Below are 24,946 nucleotides of genomic sequence, written 5' to 3' on the forward strand. Positions count from 1 at the left end.
GTAGTTACTGTATAATATTGTAGAAGTGCTCACCAGGCAAACCTTTGCACGACAAGATGATGTGGAGAATTCACAAAAGCAGAAGTGACTTGAAACCTGCTCTGAAAAGGCCTAGAAACCGTCAGGAATTTGGACCCAATCAGTACACAGAACTGCAGGTGCGGTGGCTCCACTGTTAAAAAGTTGGATCCACGTGAATAATAGGCCTAATCACATTTTCAGAGCAGCTGGGGCTACCTGGGCTTCCTAGTCTCTTGTCAGTCACGGCTTCCGAAAATTTTTAATCATTGCGAAAATTTATATTAAACTTAAGACCAGACAGTGCATCAAAGAAAATAAAACTACATAATTCCAAGCCTGCGTATTTTCAAAGGAATTTGATTCTGACCTCTGAATGCAAATAGGCAGTCTTTCCCTCTACTTCGGGGAAGAGAGAAAGGAAGCAGGGATGATCTTCTCTTAGTAGTAACCGGTAACCAGACCTGTTGTGCTGCCAAGCAAGCGTTCGCCTTCGCCTGATCTGATTGCCAAGTGCTCAGGGAGTGGATGCTGGAAACCTGTGCCTTCCTCCCCTGTCAGATAAGCAGAAAGTTTGCTCAGGCTATGATAAATCTGCACAACGCGGAGATGTTTTTGGCGTAAAGTGTACGTTAGGAACATGACCGTGGTTAAATTCACCCCCCCGCCCCCCATTCTTGCCGCCGGGGAGTGCGTTTTGCCTACATTTAAGATACGTCCTTCAGCGGCAGGCGTGTGCGCGCTGAGCCTGCAGCCAGCGTTTCTGCATCTCCGGGGCAGGGCGACTCGGGCCGGCTGAGTGTCACCCGCAGATGTGACTGGCCTTCCCCCGCGGGCATCCGCGGAGGCGGCGGCCCCGTTCCTCTCCCCCGGCGGCTCCAGCCCGAGGCCCTCGGCCCAGACCTGGGGAAGGGGAAGGAAGCCCTCGCCGCAAGCCGGCGTCTGGGCCGCCACGAAACGCGCCGCCACCAAAAAAAAAAAACTTTTTCCCCCCAGTTGCGCGTAACTTTTGGCCTTTTCGCCCCGCACGTTTTCGTCGCGAGTTTGTGGCCGCCGGGGTTTCCTCCGCTTCCCTCTACCTTCCCCGGCGGCGCGCGGGGACCCGGGCTGATCCGGGCGCGGGGCAGCGCGGCGGGCACGGAGGTGGAGGGGAGAGGCAGGGGAAAGGAGGAGGAGGAGGCGGCGGCGGTTCGGGAGGAGGAACTGGCCAGAGGCGAGCCAGACGGGCGAGTGCCCGAAAAGGAAAGCGACGCCGCGGTTTGCAGCAGTCTGAATAAAGTTCGCGCCCTTTCCTCGGCGTTTCGCAGCCTCCCCTCCTCTCCGCTCGCCCCCACTCCTTTTTGACAGCTGGGCGCTGGCGGCCACCTCCACCTCCGTGCCCGCACCCCCCGGGGGGCGCCAAAGTTGTTTTTCCATCCCCGGAAAGACCACGGGGGGGAAAAAAAAAGTAACAGGGCACGAGGTGGGGGGTGGGAGAAATATACATCCTCCTTCGCGAACCCCCTAGAAATCTGAGCACAAACAAACCAAATTAGCCCACTTTTATTTTGCAAACGGGAAGCAACATTGTAGTCGCGACAATTTTGCAGATAGAGGAGAAACTTCTAGGGCTTGCAAATCCGCCCGTGGTCACCTCGCCCGCCCCCCTCCCCCCCGGCAGCCCCCTCCCGGGACAGCCCGTTCCTTTTTTTTTTTTTTGGTCCCGAGGAGCTGGGGGGGACGCAGCAGGCTCCGACTGGCGGAGCGACGGCGACCCTGGGCGCGGGTGTAAATCAGTCACCTGAGCGCAGAGGGGCCGCGGCGAGGGCGCGCGCGGGCGGGCGGGCGGGGAGAGGCGGAGGCGGCGAGAGCGGCGGCCCGGAGGAAATCGGGAGGGGGAGGGAAAGAAAGGCCGAGGCAGAAGGAGCGTGAGGCGGCCGAGGGGCTGGTCCAGGCGCGGCCGCTAAGAGGAGACCAAGAGGCGGGGGCTGCACTTGACAACCAGCATGCCGAGATGGTAAGAAGTTTCCACCCTCCTTTCCTTTCTATTCTAGACTTCGGAAGAAAGGAGCCCCGCGCCCGCGCGCCTCGGGGGCCGCGTCTTCCCCAGTCCAGCGGCGGGAGGCGGAGGGGGGCGCTGGGGAGGGCGGGCAGGAAAGGACAGCCCCAGCCCACCCCGGTCCCGCTCCCGAAGTCGTCCCCCAACTTGGCCCGAGGGGCGGAGGAGAGCTCCAGGTGGGAGGGCGGGTGTGCGCGCGCGGGCTCGGGGGGCTCGGGAAGGTCGCCCCTCTCGCGGCCCGCGGGGCAAGGTGAGCGGCAGGCGAGCGGGCGGCTCTAGGGAGTTGGGACGGGCTGGGAGGAAGGCGGGGGCTGATGGAGCGCTGGAAGGAGCTCGGGGCGGCGAGGAACGCCGTGTGGACCCACGGTAACTTTTAAAACTTGCCCGCGAGTGCGGGAGCCGCGGCTAGGCGTGGGCGCCTGGGCGCGCTGGTGCGCCGCGTCGGGAGGACACCGCCGCCCGGTCCCCGGCACCTCTGCTTTCCCCCCTCTCCTTGCCCTCCCGTTCGGGAACCCTCCCTTTGTAGATGAAGAAAATGTAGGAAGTGCTTCTGGAGGTTTTCTGAAGAACGTGCAAAACGCAGGGCAGGAAAATCAACCCTAAAGAGGGAGATTTTGAGGTGGAATTCGACAGAAGCCAATTTGTGTTACTTACACATTGGCTGCAGGGTGGCATTTGGGGCCCGGGGAGGGGGCAGGATTAAAAACAAAAAAACCCAAAACCCAAACCTAAACCTAGGTGAAATTCTCTGTGAAGTGAAGCTGAGATTAAAAAAAAAAGTTCCAGTTGCAAGTGGTGGAGGAGATGGGAAGGCGTTGCGAACCGAGATTCCAGCACAGCCCCTCTGCCCGAAGCGGCTTCTCTGCAGCGAGGCAGCGGGCAATTAGCTCGCCGGGTGCTGAGCGCTCTGTCCGCTTTCGGGGAAGTGATTTGCTAGAAATGGGGCTGGACCACTCCCTTCCTTTTAGTTTGCTCCCACCCTTTGCTGCTATTGTTACCCCCTCTTGGGAATCTGTTATACTGTGTTCCGCATGTAGATGGACTTTATAAGAAAAAGGGAGATAGCGGGTTGGCCTTTTTTTCTCTTCCCTTCCCCCTAATATGACATCTCTTGTTTCAGTGATCAAAGTCACGACTGGAGTGTAGGAGATGCGACTGTCAAATGCAGGCACCAAAAAAAAAAAAAAAAAAAAAAAGTAGCGTGAGCCTAAGTCTGTGGTTACAGTAACGCTGACAGAAATTAAAGTGGTTTTGAAAGCGGCGTGCGATTTACGGTGGTTCCCATTTACCCTAGAGTCAAGCTGTTGTAAAACTGATGTACAAAAGACATCATAAAGTAATCCTGTGTACCCAGGATTAAAGCGGCAGAAAGTGGCCTGTTTTATTATTTTTTATGTACTTCGTGGACAGTTGCAGTGGTTGGAACCCGCATTTAAGTGGAGGCGTCAAAACAAAATATTAAATATATCTATTTAGCACTTGAGGGCTTTTCTTATAGCGGCATTTTACACAAGAAGGCTGTAAAAGCCAGTTGTAGGTATTATTTTTCTTCCCTTCCCCCTTTGCCTTTATACTATTTGTCTACACATCTATTCCCAAATACTCATCATTTTCAACAGTGGTTAAGCACATTTGTCACCCACTGCTTTGTATTCTGCAGTTTCAGATGTTACTGTGCACACACATACATTATTTAAGTGGTGGAATTTATTTCTGTGTAGTATGTCTGATCTGAGGACGTACTCAAGAGTAGTGAGACCCTGTGCAAGTTGATAGAACTTGCTTGACCCTTCGGAATCACCCAAAAAATCCCTTGTGAGCTTTCATAGGGTATCTGTGTTTTGTGTTGTATTTGTAGCTGCTTTATTTAAACTGTTCAGCCTTAATGAAGTTCTTAGTTGGAGCTGCTCTTTCTGTTCCCAGAGAACAGAGTATTTAAAATCCAAATTGTTAATCACTTTACCAAAGTACAGGAGTACCTTCACCTGAGGGAAGTAATACTGAGCCTGAACGTGAACTTGGTTTGAGTATGGTGTGAGGAAAGTCTCAAACTGTCTTTTCCCCGCTTGAGAATATTGTTTGCTGTTGTTTGCATGTAAGGCTTTGAGAAAGAACCAACTTCTTGTGATTTTAAAAAATAAATAGGAAGAAAATATTAATAGCAGTCGCACCTTCCCAATACCTGACTTTTTTCTTCCCAGTGAAATGTAAGATATCTGTCAGGCAGGAATATGTGATTACAAAAAGCAGCAGACAAAAGCAGAGCTGATTATTGCTATATTAAAATGTAAGTGTTACAGTTTGAATTTTCAAGTGAGAGTTTTTGAGTTCAGTGCTTTACATAACATTTTGTCCTAATCTTGCTTGCTGTCAGGGATGTTTCATGGTTGTGCAATTGCTGCAGTCAAGAATGCCAATTTGCATTCCAGGAGTGTCATTTGATTACTTTTATCTGCACAGCTCCAAGACCGGCCCAGACCTCTCGTTTCATCTTGCCATGTCACGAGTCAATGCTGTGTCGTCTTTTCAAAAATCTGCCTGATTTAGACAAGAAAGAAAAGTACTTTCATGTTGCAGCCGCAGTCCCCTGCTAACTTGTCAGCAGCAGGATATGATTCACTTGGGCCCAGAAGAATGGAACAGAGAGGCGGGTTAGGCGGTTCAATAAAGCCCACGGACAGGTAGTGTGTGACATCCCCAGAGAGCTGCAGTTAATGAAGAACAGGTCTGCTTAGTTCTCCACAAGCTGACCTGGTGCTGTCCCCACAGTTTTCTCATTTGATCTTTCCCAGCAAATTGATCTTTTCTTGTATTTTTTTGCCTTCCAAGTTAGTCCTTGTGGGACCGAAATTAGCAGAGCAACTTAAGTTGGATAATACAGCTGTTCAGAAAAGAAGAAATTGGACACTGGCTCGAAAAGGGGCGGGGGGCGGGGGGGGAGCTTTTCTTTTTGTTGTTGTTCCTGGGAATATTTCTTATATTAAGGGAGCCCCAAATAGGTGATAACTTGAAGGTAGCGGTTCCCTTTATTTTTAATTTAGAGTTAAGGTTCCACACCATCTTAAATGTTCCTAGAGTATTTGAAATGTGGTCCCAATGAGTAGGAGGAGTTTGATTTAGCATTTTTTCATATCCAGTTGCTTGAAATGATTTGTCAGTCGACTGTGTGTCTTTTATGGCTGTTGTAAGGTAGAGTAAATATCAGTGGCATACTTGGACTATATTATTTATAGTCTTCCGATTATATAATGACAATCCCAAAATATCCAGGGCTGAATAGCGGAAAAGATTAAACAATAAAAGTTATTAACAGTGTGGTGTATAAATGTTATGGTACATGGACATGTTTTCTACAAGTTACCATCAGCCTCTTTTATATAAACGCCACAGATACACTGTTAATAAAATGTTTTTTAAAAAATTTCAAGATCCTAAATTTAAATGTAGATTTTTAGAACTGAGACCAGATTACAGATTCGAATTTCTGTAGATAGATATTCACGCATGTCCTTATTTTTTCATTAAATTTAATTTTAGCAGCTGGGTAAATCTAAGCTGGGAACGTATACGTAGTTTAAACAGGTTAAAGTTTCACTGTAGAGTTTTGTATATAAAGCTTTAGGTTGGAAGCAATTAATAGATTCTTAACTTTTGTGGACTTGAGGAGCAGTGCTTTCTGAATTCCTCTGCAGCTGGTCTCATTTACTGTTTTCATCCTTACAAGAAACAGTTGAAAAACATTTCTGTGGAAGGGAGGCAGCCTCAAATCTTTCCTGTTGGATGGGAATTACATAGGATCATTGGTTAGTAAACTCCTTTCTGAAGAGCTAGAGGGAGCCTCATGATTTTATTAGATATGCTTAAGGTTTTTTTTTTTTTTTTTTTAAATCACTCTTGCAATCAGAATGATGCAGAAAAAGAGTAGATAATAAGTACTGGCTTAGTGTTTAGGCTGGGAGGTGCTGTTGTAGTTTTTTTTTAAAGCTGTGATAGAAGCTGCAGAACTTTCTACAAGAACAGTCAAATAGTTAAGATTTCTAGGGTTCTACCTTTCAGATGATCTGAAGATCAAGCAGAATGCACCTAGGTACACTTTAAAACTGTTTTGGGTTGCTAAGTAGAGTTTGTAGTTTTGTCCACTGGTGGAGGTCTGTTAAAGAGGCCAACGTTCAAAGTTCTATTAGAGGGAACTTCCTATGAAGAAATCACAGAGGAGGGGGTACCTTCTTTCTCTTCACTCAGGACAACCTCCTTTCTTTTTGAAGTAGTTCTGTGCGTAACTGCCATACTCTGGAGAGAAAACTCCTATAAGATAAATACTTCATAATATAAGCATAAATAGTAAACCATTTATAAAGCTGATTATTAGGGATCAGTAAATTAAATTTGAAGAAATAGAATTTAAGTGGTACTAAAGTCAATATTTTTTGTTTAATTTCACATTTGTTTATCACTGAAATTTGTGATATGTTTACCTTAAATGGTCATTGATCATCGTTGTGCTTTAATATTTATATGCTAATTTTTAGTAGCATTACTTTGGACAAATTTATTTACCATTTAAGTAAATAATATAATCCAGTGAGATAAACTGCACAGATTGGTCTTTTTTTAATCTCCTGCACAGTAGCTCTCATTATGTTGCTAGCCAGTAGAAGTCTTTATTTGTTGCTTATTAGAACCCTCAGTACACGCAAGAGTTCAGCTGTAATTTAATTTGGCTGTTCAAAGAGGCTCCCTTGTTTTAAAACATGTTCTCAGTATGGTTTTACTATTTATTGTGAACCTGTATTCTAACTTGTGCTTGTGCATCAGAACAGTTTTACAGATATATCATTTTTTAATGTTTGGCCATAGCAGAATCATACATTTTTTTCCTTTAAAAAAATCTGTATCTAACAATGTCATTTTTTTTCCCCTTTGCTTTATTTATCCCTTGACGTTCTGGAGTATTTTTTTCTTGGTGATTTGAATAGCCTTGCATGATAATTTAAAATCAGTTCCCCAGGGAATATAACCTTCCCTTAAGGTGAAGTGAGTGGGGCATTGAAAAAAAGTTAATTCCATAATTAAGAATTCTAGATGAGGACATTTCACTATTGCATTCACTTGAAATTACAAGAAAGTTTGCCTTGTACTTTACACATTGCTAGGGTGATAAATTCAGTTTCCTTACAGGAAACTGCTGGGAAGTTTTGCAGGGAGTGGAAGATGGCTTGAGAGTTTTGGTGGTAGTATTTGTAACAAATCACTGAAGACTAGAACTTGACCATAGAACTCTTAAGGTGAGTATCAGGAATTCTGCAAGGAAGGCAGAATGTGGAGCTGCTAAATGAGTCATGGCATGTGTATCTCACCAGTGGGATCCCATCAAGCCAGCCCTCTTGATACAGTGTTTAATAGTTGTCGAAATGTACAGTGTTGTCTTGGAACTTGTGGTTCACGAGTTCATAGTCTCTGCTTTTTTGTGTTCAGTACAAAGATGTAACAACCCACACAAAACATTTTTCTCTTATTATGACCTTAAATTTGCCAAAGTGCCCCATGCTGAAATTCCTTTTCAGTATCTTTTTTTTTTTTTTTAAAGTCCAAAGCCAGACGTGTACCCAGACACAAAAGCCTCTGTGTATAGCAAGCTGTTTTAAATATTGTGACTCGACGATGTGCTGTCCTTTCTCTGCTTGAGCCAAGGATCTCTGCTCAGTGTCTGTGGATTACCAAGCTCCTCCTTTATTGTACCTCTTGTCAACCATTCCTATTCATTTAACCTTTCATTAGTGTCTGTGCAGCTTCACTGTCTGGAAAGGCAAGGAAAAACCGAAAGGCCCCACTGTCACAGTTATTAGATTTCTCGGTTACATCCCAGCAACCATAGAGAAGTGAGAGTCGACACTATTGTCGTGCGTGCTGCTGTCCTGGGGTGCAGCCCTTCTGTGCACGTCAAGGACATGTGCCACATGTTGATATGCATCCCGGGGATAAATGCACAACGTGGGGGCTAGGCCGATGCTGGCAGTAATGAGCTTTGTAGGAGTTATTGCGGAGACCAACAGTTTGTGAAGGAATTTTGCTTAACAGGCCAAGGAGATAGACAGAGTTGAGAGCTGCCAAGATTTGCCTGTGCGAAGCTTAAGGCAGTCACATTGTTTTCAGCTAAACTTCATTTGAGGGGAGAATTGAATACGTTGGACCGCTGGAAAATAAGAAAAAGTCTTATTTTCATTTTTTAATCTTTCAGAGGACACAAGTGATGTTTCTGATGACTGTTCAGTGCATTATGACTACTTTTTATAATGTATCTATTAGCAGTTTGTCTTAATTCTTCCATATCTAGAAAAGAATTTGAGATATTTCATAGATGTCATATGTGTTTTAAAATCTGTGCAAGATAACATAGGCTATTAATTTGCCTATGTTATTATTTTCTCATTTTGATTTCCCTCTAGCATCTTTTGTGTTATCCTTTGATTCTTTAAAAATGCATTTGCCTTGTTGCCTCAGTGTAAAGGAAGAAAAAGATGGTCATTGGATTATTTGCAAATCATAATAAAGACCAATATTTGTAGACTTTGGATTGGAAAATGTTACTCAGCATCTTAGAAGATTCACTGAATTACTTTTTAAGAATTCTCAAAACTTTTGAATAGAAAATGGTGAATTACAATACCTGCATCCCTCTTTACCCACAAGTTCATTTGTTTTTTATTAATTAGGAAAATCTTTGTTGCTAGGGGTGACTAGCATATTTTTGTCTTTCTGATTTAGTTTTTGCAGTTTTTGTCAGTTTACTAAACAGTTTTGGGGCTCCCCAATAGCTTTGCAAATATATCAGTGATTTATTACTGAATCCTTATACAGTGATTTTTAAGTTTTACTTGACCTTACCTTTTATAGTTGTTTTTGAAACTTTCTCTGGTGCGCTTTTCACGGTGTCTTTGGGCTAAGTTATCTTTATTTCAGGGAGCAGAGATGAGCTATTTTCATGTTCCTTTCTTCAGGTGGGATGATCCTCTCCAGGGAAATACATATTCATTCAGTAATTGGCCTCTAAGTGCCCAGACAGCCTAGGGCCATGTCCCAGTCTCTTGACCACTGGGTGGAAATTATGTGTAAATAGGGAAGATGAATGTACCTTGATTATCTCAGGTGACCTGGTGGCCTTCCCGTGGACGAGGCAAGGGTGTGTTAACGTTTCTTCTTCTGATACTCCTGTTCCCATTCATTATGGTTTGTGTTGGGAGAAGTAGAAGAAGGGACTTTGGAGGCTATAATTTTACCCTGCCCCCCCAAAAAGCCATGTGGTAGTTAAAGAAAAGGAATACATGGCAAGAGCTACCCTCTAAAGGAATTCCTCACCTATTCTTCACTTAGTATCTCAGCTGGCTGACCACGCCTTGGAAGGCAGTTGCACCACTGTCCACTCCAAGTGAGAACAGTCTAGGGACTGGGGTTAGAGGCAGGTCCCATTCTAGTCTACTGAGGTTTGAGAGCCTCCCATTTCATCATTGGTAAAACAAGTGAGTTTTGTAATTTCCATATTTCTTTCCAGTTGGAGCACTTTATATTTTATGTGATAAGACTGCATAATCAGAGCCGTTTACCATTTTTAATAGCTATATCGAGATATGATTCACGTACCATACAATTCATGCACTTAAAATGTACAATTAATAACATTCCATAGTATGGCTAGAGCACGTTTTATTTATTCATTCATCCAATGATTGACATTTGGGTAGTGTCCACCTTTTGGTTATTATGAGTAAGGCTGCGGTGAACATTTGTGTACATGTATTCTGTTTTCATTTTTGTTAGGGATATACCTAGTGTAGAATTGCTGAGTCATGTGGCAACTCTGTCTTTTACCTTTTGAAGAATGACAAAATCATTTTCCAAAGCAGCTGCACATTTTACATTCCCACTAACAGCATGTAAGTTTTCTAATCTTTCCATATCCTCTTCAAACTTGTTACTATTTGTCTTTTAATTTTAACAATCCTGGTGGGTGTAAAGTGATTGTGATTTGAATTTCCCTGCTGATTAGTGATGTTGAGCATCATTTCATATGCTTATTGGCCATTTGTACATCTTCTCAGTATAGCAGAAATCTCTGTTAAATCATTTACCCATTTTTTATTTAGGTTGTCTTTTTATTGTTGATTGTAAGACTCTTTATATATTCTGGATACAAGTCCTTTATTAGATACAAGATTTGTAAATATTTTCTCCCATTTTGAGGGTTGTTTTACTTTTTGTTGGTGTCTTTTGAAGCACAGAAGTTTTAAATTTTGATAAAATCCAATTTATGTCTTTTGTTGTTTGTACTTTTGGTGTGCTAAGGAACTGTCATCTAGCCCAAGGTCATGAAGATTTACCCCTGTGCTTTCTCCTAAGAGTCTTATAGTTTGAGCTCTTACATTTAAGACTTTGATTCATTTGGACTAACTTTTGTGTATAATATGAAGTAGGGGTCCAGCTTAATTCTTTTGAATGTGGATATCTAGTTGTTTCCAGCACCGTTGGTTAACAGTTTCCCCCCCTCTTTGAATTATCATGGTACCATTTGGGAAAATCATTTGACCATATATGTAAGGGGAGTTTAATTCTGGACTCTGCACTTGGTTCCATTGATCTGTATGTCTATCCCTGTGCAAGTACCACACTGTCTTCATTACTATAGCTTTGCATTGCTTGCAACTGAAAAGTGTGTATCTTCCAACTTTGTTCCTCTTTTTCAAGATTATTTTAGCTGTTATAGGTTCCTTTGCAGTTTATTTTAAAAAATTATTTTTGTTGTGGTAAAAATATCATATAAAATTTAATAACAATCATTTTAAGCATACGATGTAGTCGTGTTAGCTGTACCTTGTGCAACAGATGGTTAGAACCTTTTCATCCTGCAAAATGGAAACTTTATAGCTATGCTTATTGAACAACAACTCCTCTTTCCCCCTCCCCATAGCCCCTGGCAACCACTATTCCACTTTCTAAGAATTTGACTACTTTAAATACTTCATATAAATGGAATTATGTAGTATCTATCCTTCTGTGACTGGCTTATTTCACTTAGCATGATGTCCTTTAGGTTAATCCATGTTGTAGCACATGACAGGATTTCCTTTTTTTTTTTTTAAAGGCTGAATAATATTTCATTGTATGTATATACCACGTTTTCTTTACCCATTCATCCTTAGCTGGACGTTTAGATTGAGTCCACCTCTTTGCTGTTGTGAATGATGCTGCAGTGAATGTGGATGTGCAAATAATTCTGCAAGATTCTGCTTTCAATTCTTTTGGATATATATCCAGAAATGGGGTTGCTGGATCATACGGGAGTTCTATTTTTAATTTTTGAGGACACTCCGTTCTGTTTTCTATGGCTGCTGCCCCATTTTACATTCCCACCAATAATGCACAGGGGTTCAGTTTCTCCACATCCTTGTCAATGCTTGTTAGTTTCTGTTTTCTGTTTTTCTCTAATTTTTAAATAGTGGCCTTACCTTTGAGAGGTTATATCTCATTGTTTTGATTTGACTATTCATGATGATTAATGATGTTGAGCATAATTTCACATCCTTGTTGGCCATTTGTGTATCTTCTTTGGAGAAATGGCTGCTCAAGTCCTTTGCCCATTTTTCATTAGATTATTTGATTTTTGATTATTGAGTTGTAGGAGTGTTTTATATATTCTTGATACTAACCCCTTATCAGAAATATCATTTGGAAATATTTTCTCCCATTCAGTAGGTTGCTTTTTCACTCTGTTGATTACTTTCTTTGCTGTACAAAAGTTTTTAAGTTTGATGTAGTCCTGTTTGTCTGTTCTTTCTTCTGCTGCCCTTAGCAGTTTGCTTTTACAACTCAGAATTATCTGATCCTCAGAAGAGTAAAGGCTACATTAGGAAAGTACACCTATTGTTTGGGTAAAAAATTCTTGGTGATACTCCAGGGGACAAGAAATATGTCATTTGGTAGCCGAAAGATGATGGCTCTTACCTCCCTGTGAAACACCCTGGTTTTACTTTGATGTTTGTTAATTATCACTGAGTTTAAAAGCATTCGAGGTGTTCTATGTAAGAGATACACTTCATGCCCTGGGCGGTGGAATTAAGTACCTAGAAATAATTGTTTTTAGTTTTATAAATAACTCAAAAGGAAAGGGAAAAAACTATTGAGAAAATTTGTCTTCCTAGACATTTCATTGTAACTAAAAAACACCATCAGTGATTAAAACTAAAAATTGTTGTACAATCTCAAACCCAGACTAACTGGTCCAGTTAAGTTTTAAATAAATACCATGTTCAAATCTGGCATGGCACATTTGGAAACATGAGCTTGTTTTCAAGTTTACCTGACAAATTTTGTAATTAAAATACCTCATTGTTGAATTAGAGAAGCTTGAGAGCAAATGAAAGATAACGTAATTTGGAGGCAGCTATGTTGTATCATTGATGAATTAAAAAAATTGTTCCCTTAAAGTTCTAATTTTTTTCTTTATTCATGCTAATAAAGACCTATATTTATCTCCATCTAAAGTAATTGCTTTTCTAATATTCTGGTGAGCCATTGCTGTTTAACTGTATCATCTATTTTTGGCCTTTTGTCAGTTAGTTTGGACAAAGGTTTCATTATTCATTCAGTATCAGCTATTAATCAGATGGCTAACTGATCAAATACAAGTATATATGTGGAGAGTATATGTTTTTCCCCCTCATCAATGTTTACCTAAGTTACATAAATAGTAGTTAGCCAATTTTAAATTGTATCTTATGACATACAATTGCTTTTCTCCTGGTGAAAATTCTATAGAGAATTTACAATCATTTATAAAAATTGGTATGGTAGAAAATTTTATATTTACCATATACTTGATCTTTGGTTATAATAAATTTTGTTATAGACAAATTACATTTTTATTAATGCTGAACAATAAATTAAGGCTACTTTTCTGTTTCACATATTTTGACGTGATTTTGTGTATCATATATAATGGAATGACAAAGTCATGTGTACTGTTATTGGTATCTTTCATGGTTTAGGGACATAAAGTATGTAATTACCTGGAAAAATACAGCCTTACAAGGAAAGTTCACTCATTTCTTTATCCTGTGGTATTTAATCTCCCTGCAATACACATTTTACTCTAGTGGATTAGGGAAGTTTATTCTGTTAACACGTGCGGACACCAGCAGTTATGCTTCTGGAAGTATAATGTGATAGTGCAGTTTTTCCTCTCATTCAAAATGGAGATTGGAAACAGCATTATATTTATTCAAATTGGTTTTTGATAGACTAAAACATTAATTTCGCTTCAGAGTACATTAACTCTGAATGATATGAAAAAGTAGATAAATATTTTTTAAATTCAGAAATTCTGCCATGTGTTAAGCCATATTTTTTACGCTATAAGTATCCTTTGCAAAGAATATTTTCACATAAAGGATTTATGACTGTTCATTGGTCTTTGCAGCTTTACTTATGTCCATAAACAGCAACCAGTCACATGACATTTCTGCGTACAGAGGACAATGATAATTAGATCTAATGCATGTATGTGTGTATAAAAGCATCGGTGACAAACTGATGGTCTGCAACTTCCTTATGGGGGAGAGGGAGAAAGCAGAATAATACAGTTCACTGAAATTTTGTGCTTGGGTGTGTTGGGGGAAGGGTTTGACACTAATGTGCATTTTCATACTACAGTGATACCTGGTACAATCTTTTTTCTACTTTTAGGTGTATGTAAGGATGGCAAGGATGAATACTGAGTGTATCATTGAATGTCGTTAATATCGTTAAACTGTGTTTCTGAAATACAGATATGCCAGAGTAATCTGTTAACAGCCAGCAAGTAAGTGTTTGTTACTGTATGTAGAATAACTTGCTGTGGATTTGCATGAAACATTGGACAACAGTGTACTGATTTGGTACAAATAAAAGATGCTTTTGAAAATGACAGTGTTTTTATGTTCAAGCTGTACCTTTGGCTTAGGCACGGGAGCTGTGGTTGTCATTTCCCACAGTATAACACAACTTTTAATTATTTTTGATTGTAATTAAACAGCCACTTGCATGTCTGTGATATATATGACACTCTGTCAGGTGCCTTAGGTCTAAAACATGAGGTAGAAGCTCTAACCCTAACATGAGGGGGCACAAAGTTCGCTGGCAGGAGGCTCTTCATTGTCTTGAAAGAATAACCGCAGTCCGGGGGACTGCTGCTGGTCTTTGTATGTCTAGAAATGTAATTTTGTCAGTATGTGCGTGAAGGAGATCAGTCCTCCGTGGACTTATTCAGGTTGTTCACTGACTGAGCAGCAGAGATTACACACCCACATGTACGTGCATGCACACATGCTTTGTGATACATGTATATCTGCGTACTGTGTTAGGTGAAATACTTCCATACTCCTATTGGCATGCTTAGCACATTCTCTCTTTTGCACGCAAATTTAAGTAGGGAGTCAGATTTTAATCCGAATGTTGCTCATTGCTTTATGAGCTTGGAATTTGATCAGAGAATATTAGGGATGGTGGTGGAGGGTGTAAGGGCCTCCTCCCTCTGTAGAGAAAACCTTCCCAGTGACCTCTGTTGTTTACAATACACACTTCAGACTCCTCATTCTGGGACTGTGCTTGGAGGAGTGTTGACAAAATTTACTCCTCCTGCTTTTTACTGCTTCCCATTCACCTTCTGATTGATAAATTCTTTTTTCTCTGGATATGTTAATAATTCTCAAGCAGATATTTAGTCAGCTGTCCTGGGAGCTGCTTGTTAAGGTGACTTTGCATCTGTTTGGTTTTTTATGGATCTAATGCAGATGGCAGTCTCATTTCATTCATTTTAAATTTCTTGGGAGATACCTCATGCTTCTCTCTCACATGTGATGTGTTTTGTATGTGGGTAGATGAGAATGGTGGGAAGCCACAGGATAAGACTGCAGTTGCCTGGAGAAAAAAAAGTATGTTGTTGTTGTTTTAATAATAAGGCTTAAGACCAGTTATATACCTTTTAGAGAAAGTTTCTATTGTTGAATACCTTGTAGAGAAATATCTTGATTTGAGATTGGTCTTATATACAGATGGAATACACTGCAATCGAGAAGTCAGTAGGGGTTATGTAGGGGTGTGTGTGTATAATCGCTGCATCTATTTTCTGTACGATAGCAAAGTTCCTCAGTTACTTTGGGGTTCTATTTTTCATTATACAGTTAGGGACAAGATTAGATTTTAAAGATTATTAATGTTTCACATTGTGTGATGTTCAACATCTCTTTTTTGTGTTATTTCATGGGTGCCAAAAAGGACCAAAAAGATAAACCCATACCTTTGACTTTGCGTTGGTTGATTTCAGGAACTTCCCAGTTTTCCCAATTAGTTTTTTTTTTTTCTTTTTTTTACTTTAGTCTTTTGTTCCCTTTAGAACACTTTAATATCAGTTAGATTTTGACTGGAGAGAAACATTTGTTAGGGGAAGAGAAGGCACTGAACATCCACTGAGCACAAAGAATAGATGTTGGTGGTCAGGGGACGTTGCTGTGGTTTCCTTAGATTGTAGTCTAACTTTCATCCTGTATCCCTATTTCAGTCTGCAGTCTTTAAAAGTTTCACAGCAATTGTGGTACAGTTGTGTAGTGTGAGAATTTTATTATTTAAACCCGCAAGGTTTAATATAGTTTCCAATTTTAAATTTGAAAAGATGTCAGAACCAAAAATTGAGGGTAATGATGGAGAGAATGGAAAAAATGCACAGGAAATGTTGAACACTGATAAAAATGTAGTTAGAAAAATACATTGAAAAACAAGGGATCAGCTAAGATAAGTGCCACAAGATATCTATGTGATTCCCTAACCTCCATGTTCACCATATTTTTCCCCAGAATCTTCCAGGGTCTCCTCTTCTTGTGCCCCCAAGTCCTATGAGATCAGTCTCCTGACTTCCACCCATTCACCATCACCGTGGTTCAAAGCCCCACTGCCCTTTACTTGAAATACTGCAGTATCTTCTAACTGGCTCAGTGCTTCTGTTCTTGCCTCTCTCCTGCCCCCTACACCCAGAGGACTTCTCATGGAGAAATCACTTCCGTGTCATAAAATCTTCCAGTATCTTCTTGCATCTTACCACACCTGCAGTGGAATGCAAACTCCTGCTGTGAAAAAAGTGGGAGGGTATGTGAGATGTAAATCCTTGCCCACCGCTCCAAAATCATTTCCTACCACTGCTTGCTCAGCTCCCATTATCCTAACCTTGCTGTTCACTGAACGTGCCAAATTCATACTGTCCTCAGGCCTTTGTACATGGTTTTCCTCTGCCTGGAATGCTCTTCTCCCACATTTTTACATGGCTTCCTCTCTTACTTCATGTTTCCTCAAAAATGTCATCCCTTCAAAGAGTACTTACTGACAACTTTCCTCCCTTGGCTGTGTCTCCACCCTGTTTGTTTCTCTGACCTCTAACCCTACTTTTTTGCTTCATAGCATTTATCACTGCTCAAAAATATATGTAATTTGTTTGCTTATATGTAGTTTATTATTTGTCTCCCCCTTCCTGCCAGGATGCCAAACTCCATGAGAATAGGGACCTTTGCCTGTCTTGTTAATTTCTGAATTTCTGCTACCTGTAGCAGTGCCTGGTATGGGAAACACTCAGCAGATGTTTATTGAGTGAATGAATATACCTGCATATGATTTTTCCTTGTAATCATTAATAGATTTTTTTTATCAGTTTTTATCGGATCTTAGTTATTCCTTGGAGGGTTGGTTATGGTATTTGCTGTTGCAGTTATCTGAACTGCTTCTTGGAGCAGTGTTTTCCAGAGTAGATGTAAACACCCCAAGAGGTGTGCCAAAGTCATCTTATAAGATCTGAGGAAAATGAAATTTGATTTATCTTATTCTCCTATTTTTATATTTGTGTTTTGCAGTGTGCCTGGTATCTTATAGTACATGTGTAAGATACATTGTGCAATCAAAAACTTGAGACTATGGATTGAGCATGACCTGGACCATAATGGTTAACTTTGTTTAAAGCAAAATATATCTCTGTAATCAGGCTTTTCACAGATGTTGTGAATTTGAGTAATAAGGTAGTGATACCACTCATGAGAGTGTGTAAAGTCTTTCCCATTTTTCAGAACATTGTACAGATCTAATATTGGGTAGGGAGTGAGATATGAAATTCAGCACACATGTATGTATTGATAGATATTCCTTAATATTCAACTTCTGGTAGAATTTTCAGGTGTCTTCAGTTAAAGTGCTCCTGTAATGGGGCCCTTTGTATCTGTATTAACTTATAGGAGGAGGTGTGTGAGCCATTTTAGTGATGATTCAAGTTTGCTTGCTACCTGATTGGTCTGTTTTGGGGTGATCTGTGTTTTTGGTTGATCTTTGAATGATTCTTTCATGTCATTTTTAGTAATTTAGGCCTTTTGATGAAGCTTAACTAGATGCTTTGGTGACTTCAGTTTTTCTAAACAGTTTTATTGAGATATAATTCACATACCATACAGTTCACCATTGTAAGTTTTACAGTTGCATTTTGTAATGACAATATATGTAATTTTGAAGACACTGGGGAAATAAATAATGATAGAATTTGGAAGGAAGTCAAGTTAGGTATCCATTTTAGTACCTTCTCAAGTTAAAGGAAGTTTTGTAACATTCTAAGAACTTGTTAATAAAGTATTTGATAGGATTCATAAACTTGAGTGAAGCATTAAAGGAATTAATATACTAATAAATTGCTAAGGAAACTTGAGAACCAAAAATAAGTACATACAAGTAAGTATTATTCTGTATAAAATAGTCACCCTGGAAGGGTGATGTTAGCTTAAAATGTCTTGGAGCCCATCATTTGGCATTGGCTTTGGAGAGTCTGTGTCTAATTCTTCTAAGTATCTTCAGTGCCAGCAGATTTTCTGTGACAAAAGTGTTGGTTTTCTGAATTGTCTAGAAGTTAAGTCTGATGAACATCGTGGGTGATAAAGCCAAATAATTCTATTTTTGGTAAGAAAAAAGTTGGCACAGTTGATTTTTCTCATATAACTTATGAATTGGCTTTGGAAATAGTCACAAATGAAGAATTCCAGAAATGTTTTGGACAATAGCAGCATTGTCAGAATGAGTGCAGCGTCCTGAGGTGACAACTAGGCATATTGATTATTTTTCCCCACCAATAATGGAACTTCCTATTAATATCCATAGATACTCATTTGGTTGTAGGAGAATCAATGCAAGATTTTTTGCATATATAGATTCATACTTGCATGCTTATAAACATTTTTCTTACCATCAAATTTTGTTAGTATTTTGTAGTCTTATGCAACTTGGCTGCATGTGGCAAATACTGGATAGATTGTACTTTGGTGTAAATCTTATCAAATCTGAGTAAAATTATTATAGGTTGTGGCCTGAAGAGGCCTCAGAAGACAGAACTTTCAGTAAAAATCTTAACCGAAATGTGACACTGCGTAAGTGCTCCATGATATTAAACAGTTTTACGTAGAGCTCTTTGGCTAGAAATTAGAAGAGTTGTCACATAGCTTGTATTGTATACTTTGTCTTAGTTTCAGCCAATCTGTATATGTGGGGTATAAATAAATATTAGGAACATTAGAGATGAGAAAGCAAGTGAAGGACAAATTTGTGCACCTAAACTTTCTGAGGCAGTCTTGTCCATACTGATATATGACAGAGGTCAAAGGAAAAAGTAGTTGCTAAAGGGGAATTTAATTTTGTTTTGTGTTTTGTGTTTTAAGATTTGTTTTTGAATTCCTGTAAGTTGTGGTTTGAAGTCACACTTATCAGTTTCTTTATGATTACTTTGTGGTTCCCAGTTAAGAAATGCACTGGTTATACCTTCTTGGAAAATTCTGTGTTGTTAAACTTTCTTCCAATTCATCTTCCAACCTCTTCTCCACAGCATAAAATGCTAATTTGGCATGGAATCTGTAGATCTTGGCATAATTTTATTGTGAAAAATATTAACAGCAGTTTTGAAGAATCAGTTTATTTTGTGAAATCACATCCACACCCTATCTTGAAGTTTGTAGAACATTTTTAAGAATGAGAATTTAGGAGATAAAAAGGAATGAAATAAGTTTAACTCCAGAAAAGTTAACTTTCAATGTTTCTGAATTCCTCCAGAGTTCTCTGAAACTATGGAACTTTGTTTTGGAAGAAAGTTAAGACCACCTGGTATTGGAAGTAAACAGCTGTAATCTGTTGGCTGTTTTCTTTTAACTGAATCCAAAGTGTATTTATACATACCTAGTTTATTAAGTTTTTTTTGACATAGTTCTGTGAAGGTAAAGAGGGCTCTTACTTAGCAAGCCCTGTTATAAGGTGGAAAGCTCTCCTCTACCAAAACACAAGTGCGTTGTTAACACTATCTTTGTAGGAAACACGTGTGCTGTCTTCATGGACCATTTGGCCCATGAGATGGGATCTGTCATAATTCATCGTCATGTACAATGACTCCTGTGAGAGTGTAAGGTCTAGCTGCTTTATTTTACCTTGGATGGGTTCTCCATGTTTTATCTTGTTCCAGGGTGGCTTAATTACTATACTTGAGAATGCACTTAATTACAAACTCTGTGTTTTCTGTCACCCATTCACAATATTTCCTCTTCACTACGCCTTACTTTGTCCGTGGAATTTCACGTGCAGATTGAGGGCAGTCATGACTTGGAAGATGAAATTTGTCAGACTTGTCTACTTCCATTTTTTGTTGTCATCTCTTTACCATAAGATATTGGACCTTTCTAGGTTTTTTGGGTTTTCTCAGGAAAAGAAATTTATATTTGATAAGAAACTAAAGAAAAGCACCATTTACCAATACTGGATATTTCTCAGATTGTCATAAGAGATTGAGTTTTGTTGTGTTTTTATAAACTGCATCATAAGTTTCATTTTAATAAAGTCTTTAACTGAATCTAGGCCTAAACCAAGACCCTTTCTTAGAAGAGGGAAGTTTTAGAATATTTCATGTGATAAATCTTTGAGATCAAACACAGTAGGATCTTACAGAATTTCAGTTTTTTATGTATATATGTAATCTGTTCACTTTCTTAAATTTTCCCTTCATTTGAGCTCATTCATACTTTATAATCAGCTGTTTATACAACTCACATGCTGCTCTGTAGATTCTTATGTATATAATTATGTTTTCATTTTTCTATCTTTGTCAAGGAATAAATGACCCTAAGTGGATCATAATTTAGTAATGTACTTATTTAATAGTTTCATGTTTTAATTTTTAAAGCTTTGCTCAAAAATTCTGGTTTTGGGCTATCTTGGCAGTGTATCTTGGACAGAATTTTAATGGTCAAAGTTAAATAATACTGTGTGTTCCATTTTTAGAAATTAGTGTTTCATCCCCAATTGAGAAATCCATGACTAGGACTATCAAGCTTTTCGAAATGTGTTTGGTCAACATGCAGCCATCTTTGAAAGGTGATTCTTTTTCACCAAATGAATTTTACAAAGTCAGCTTCCTTAATTTGTAACGTAGGTGCAATGAAAGCCGCAGGGTGGTTTTTTTTTTTTCCCCAAGAAATCTTTAAAGAGATGTTTAAACAAATCAAAATATGCTTATGACTTTAAAGAAATAATTTGATGTGGCAAGTTTTAAGTTAAAAAAAAAAAAGACATATACATACATGCACACACACATAACCTTTCTTTGAGTCTTTGGTTTAAGTCCTCTGTCATATAATGCCAAAAACTTTGTTCTAAGCTGTGTGTGTGTTGAAACATGTATGCCTGTCCTAGTGTCATAACTAATTATATCTCTTGTATGCTTACTTCTAGTAATTGGAAAGTAGACCTACCGCAGCAGAGGATTTAACATTGAGTTTTATCTTGAGGACCTGCTGTAGAAATCAAGTTTTCGACCATGCAGTGACTTGACATTGTAAACCGATATTACTCTTTTAAATATATCATCCACTTTGTGTTTTGCAGAAATAGTGTACTGTAAGGGAAGAAGAATTTCAGTGGTTCTTAAACGTACATCTTTCTTTACCAGTAATGATAAACACTAATACTGACTCACTTTGCAGTTTTGACTTCGATAGTTCATTTATAAACTGGAAATTGACAGTTGTGGTAGCAAAATTTTATAGGATTTCTTTTACCCAAAGTTTGTCAGAAGGTTGTAGCTAGTGGCAAACCTGACGGTGCTTTGGTCACTTACTCTTCATGGGTGGGTCTAAAATAATTCGGGGCTCCTTCTATGGAAATGCATTGAGTAGAATTTTCACCGACTAGTTTAGAAATCCTGTCTTGGACATGCTTTTGACTGGGACAGCAAACAGTTTGTAATACGCAGCAGCATGTATGAAAATATGTGGTCCTTGTCCCTGCCTGCTGCAAGAGGACTTTACCGGCTTCAGGCTCTGAGCTGCAGTCTTGTCGCAATTAAAGTCTTAGGGCTGGGAGCAGTTAATGCTGGTGATAGATTGTGGTATTTAGCGTTGTGCTGTGTTCCCTGGTGAGCTAGTTCTGTAGACTTACAGGATTCTAGTCAGAACTTGGGAAAGACTACCAAAGAATTCGTGGTGATTAAATATTTTTGAAAGCAAGAAATACAATGACTTTTCTTATTAGCAGGCAGGCCTTTTGGGCTTTGCTTAAAGCAATAGTGAAAAGATGATGCAGTTCTGTGATTGATAAGTTTAAAATTTAACACCAAAAATGCTAGATTTTCTTTTCTCTTACTAAGTTAAAGTATTCCTAGCTTTGAAGTGTCTTTCCTTTCATTCTTTCATTATAGTTAAAAATAAAACTGCAGTTCTGTATTTCAGACTTCACTCTGTCTTCATATATTATACGAAGTCAGTTTTTATAAATTCTGCGTTGTTTCTGTCTTCTGGTAACTTAAGTATGCAGAGGCATTGAACTTGAACGTTTTGTGCTCTGACATGTGGGGTTTGGATTCTTGGTATAACTCTTCTGTTTTGAAAACTGAACTCCCAGTGGTTTCTTTCTAATCAGTATATCATGACCTGTTACATTAAAAAGTTAGATGGTCTAAGCCATGTAACTTTTGAAGACTGTGACTGTAAAAAGCATGCATGGAATAATGAAAAGTGTCTTTCCATTTTTTAAATGTTCATTTCTCTTAGAGTTTTTGTGGTGTCAGTCAAATGAATGCCAGTGTTTGGTTTTAAGAATAACTGATGGTGGAGATCTGAATTTGCAGCTGATGGGCCCTTAAAGAGAGAGGGTTATCTCCAAATGCAGGGCATCCTGGCTGTGTGTGAGAGCCTTGGCCTCCAGCCTGACTGATGGGAGCAGCTTCCCACCCATCAACTGGCGTGAAACACTGAGATGGGGAAGATGTTACGGCTTGTCTGGGTTCTGGACCTGGGGGTGCTGCCACCTCCATGGGATGTTTGGAAATCTTTGGAGATGGTTTTGTTTGTTATAAATGACTGGTTTGGACTGCCTCCTGCTATGTAGTGGGCCAAGGACACCTCATTGTCCCAGCCGCAGAAGAATTTACCCTCAGCGATGACTTGTTCTGCCCAAAATGTCAGTGCCTCTGCTGGGAATCACTGGATAGTTACTGATATGAAAAAAAACATATTGGTGAAAATGATTCTCTTTCCCCCCAGAATTGCCACCAGACCTTTTTTTTCTTTTTTTGGCCACTCTGCCTGACTTATGGGATCTTAGTTCCCTAACCGGGGATTGAACCCAGGCCCACAGCAGTAAAAGCACCAAGTCCTAACCACTGGACTGCCAGGGAATTCCCGACCTGACATTTTTTCTTAAAGGAATGTTTCTTTTGTCCCCTCCCCTCCCCTCTTTTTTTTTTTTTTTTAACACTTTAAATATATGCAGTTTATTGTATGTCAACTGTCTCTCAATAAAATTTTTTTTTTAATTTTAATTTTTTAAGCTCTTTATTGGAATATAATTGCTTTACACTCTTGTACCAGCTTACGAGGTACATCAAAGTGAATCAGCTGTATTTATACACATATCCCCATATCCCCTCCCTCCCACGACTCCTGTTTTTAAAATTATAGTTGACCCTTGAACAACACAGGTTTGAACTGCCCAGGTCCACTTATACACTGTTTTTCTCAATAGTAGATGCTACAGTCCTACATGGTTTGAGGTTGACGGAATCCCGGATGTGGAACCAGGGATATGGAGGGCCGACTGTAAGTTATTCTTGGATTTTTGACGATGCAGAGGGTTGGCACCTCTAACCTAACCCCCATGTTGTTCAAGGGTCAGCTTTCAATACTTGATTGCAGCTTAACAAATGGAACCCCAAATTCTGCGTCTTAATGTTCTTGAGTAAATTGACTTCTAAAGGTATATGGATATTTTATACACTCACATACTAAAAATATTTAGTTGTGAGCCCCCAGATCAAACCCAGATAGACCGATTTATGCAAATACCCATTGTATTGTGTGTCAGTGTTTGGCAGATGAGTGCATTATGTAAGTGTTGAAACTCATGTCTCTAATTTTGTTTTGTAATTAAAGAAAATAATTATCTTTGGGAGAAATCGCTATAGGATTAAGGCATTTTTTAAAATTAAGTAATTTTATTTATTTATTGGCTGCATTGGGTCTTCGTTGCTGCACACGGGCTTTCTCTAGCTGCTGCGAGCCGGGGCTACTCTTTTTTTTTTTTTAATTTTTTTAATTTTTTTATTTTTTTGGGGGTACACCAGGTTCAATCATCTGTTTTTATACACATATTTTTTATTTTTTTTTATTTTTTTTTTTATTTTTCGGGGCTACTCTTCATTGTGGTGTGCAGGCTCCTCATTGTAGTGGTTTTTCTTGTTGTGGAGCACAGGCTCTAGGCGTGTGGGCTTCAATAGTTGCAGCACATGGGCTCAGTAGTTGTGGCTCATGGGCTCTAGAGCACAGCCTCAGTAGTTGTGGCACACAGGCTTAGTTGCTCCCTGGCATGTGGAATCTTCCCAGATCAGGACTCGAACCCGTGTGCCCTGCATTGGCAGGCGGATTCTTAACCACTGTGCCCCAGGAAGTCCAAGGCATTTTTAAGTCAACAGAAAAACATTAAGTAAAACCAGAATTTGATTAAGACAAATTATTTTTACATATTCATTACTTTCTCATGTCAGTATCAGTTCTGAAGTTTTGACTGGGAATTTCAACATAAGGCCCTGTTTTTGAACCATATTCAATCTGGAATCACCGTTTGATGTATAGCATAGTACAGAAACATTCTCTTCTCCTTCCACACACATTCATAGTCATGTGGCAACCTTAAAGTGTCTCAGAAACATTTCATAAAACCTATTTAGTTTGTAGGATTTATGAAAAATCAGTTTAAGTGTGTGTATTAGTGTGCAGCTTTAAGAATGGCCATAAGTTACATCTCAGTATAATCCAAGAACAGATTAATAAATCAACCCTTTTTTGGTCTTCTAACAAGAGTTTTGGCTTTGATGCTAGAATGACTTGCTGATACCTCTACTTCTAAAGGTAGAACCTTGTACAAATTCCTATACCATTTATTTATTTATATTGTAAAAAAAACACATACTATAAAATTTATCCTCTTGTCCATTTTAACGTGTGAGTTCAGTAGTGTTAACTATATTCATATTTTTGTGCCTTTTTGAGAAAAAGTCTTTTTATTTTGAAATAATTTCAGGCTTACAGAAAAATTGAAAAAATAGTATAATGAATTCCCATGTACCCTTCACCTGGATTTCTCAAATGTTAACATTTACCATGACTTTATCTCAATTTTTTAAATTACATAATTCACTATACAATTCTCCATTTTAAATTGTACAATCAGTGGTTTTTAGCATATTCACAAGGTTGTGCAACTATTGCCACTATTTGATTCTTGAATTTCTTCATCATTTGAAAAGCAAACTAT

At 39.3% G+C, this 24,946-nt stretch overlaps 1 protein-coding gene and 1 non-coding gene across 6 annotated transcripts in view; one reads left to right on the forward strand and one right to left on the reverse strand.

Moving 5' to 3' along the window:
• The first annotated feature begins 1,868 nt into the window (after nucleotides 1-1,868).
• Nucleotides 1,869-24,946, forward strand: part of BNC2 (basonuclin zinc finger protein 2) — a 402,347-nt gene continuing 379,269 nt past the window's right edge. For all 5 annotated transcript variants that reach the window (XM_057720988.1, XM_057720987.1, XM_057720985.1 and 2 more), the window contains exon 1: nucleotides 1,869-2,014. Coding sequence is in view for 3 of the 5 variants with exons in the window: in XM_057720985.1 (XP_057576968.1) it covers nucleotides 2,012-2,014 (3 nt within the window). In the remaining 2 variants the exon portion in view is untranslated. The remainder of the gene's footprint in view (nucleotides 2,015-24,946) is intronic.
• On the reverse strand, nucleotides 22,739-22,811 carry TRNAK-UUU (transfer RNA lysine (anticodon UUU)). Its single transcript has one exon. It is a non-coding gene; the product is annotated as a tRNA-Lys (tRNA).

This window comes from Hippopotamus amphibius, chromosome 2 (genome assembly GCF_030028045.1).
Source record: "Hippopotamus amphibius kiboko isolate mHipAmp2 chromosome 2, mHipAmp2.hap2, whole genome shotgun sequence".
Taxonomy (NCBI): Eukaryota; Metazoa; Chordata; class Mammalia; order Artiodactyla; family Hippopotamidae; genus Hippopotamus; species Hippopotamus amphibius.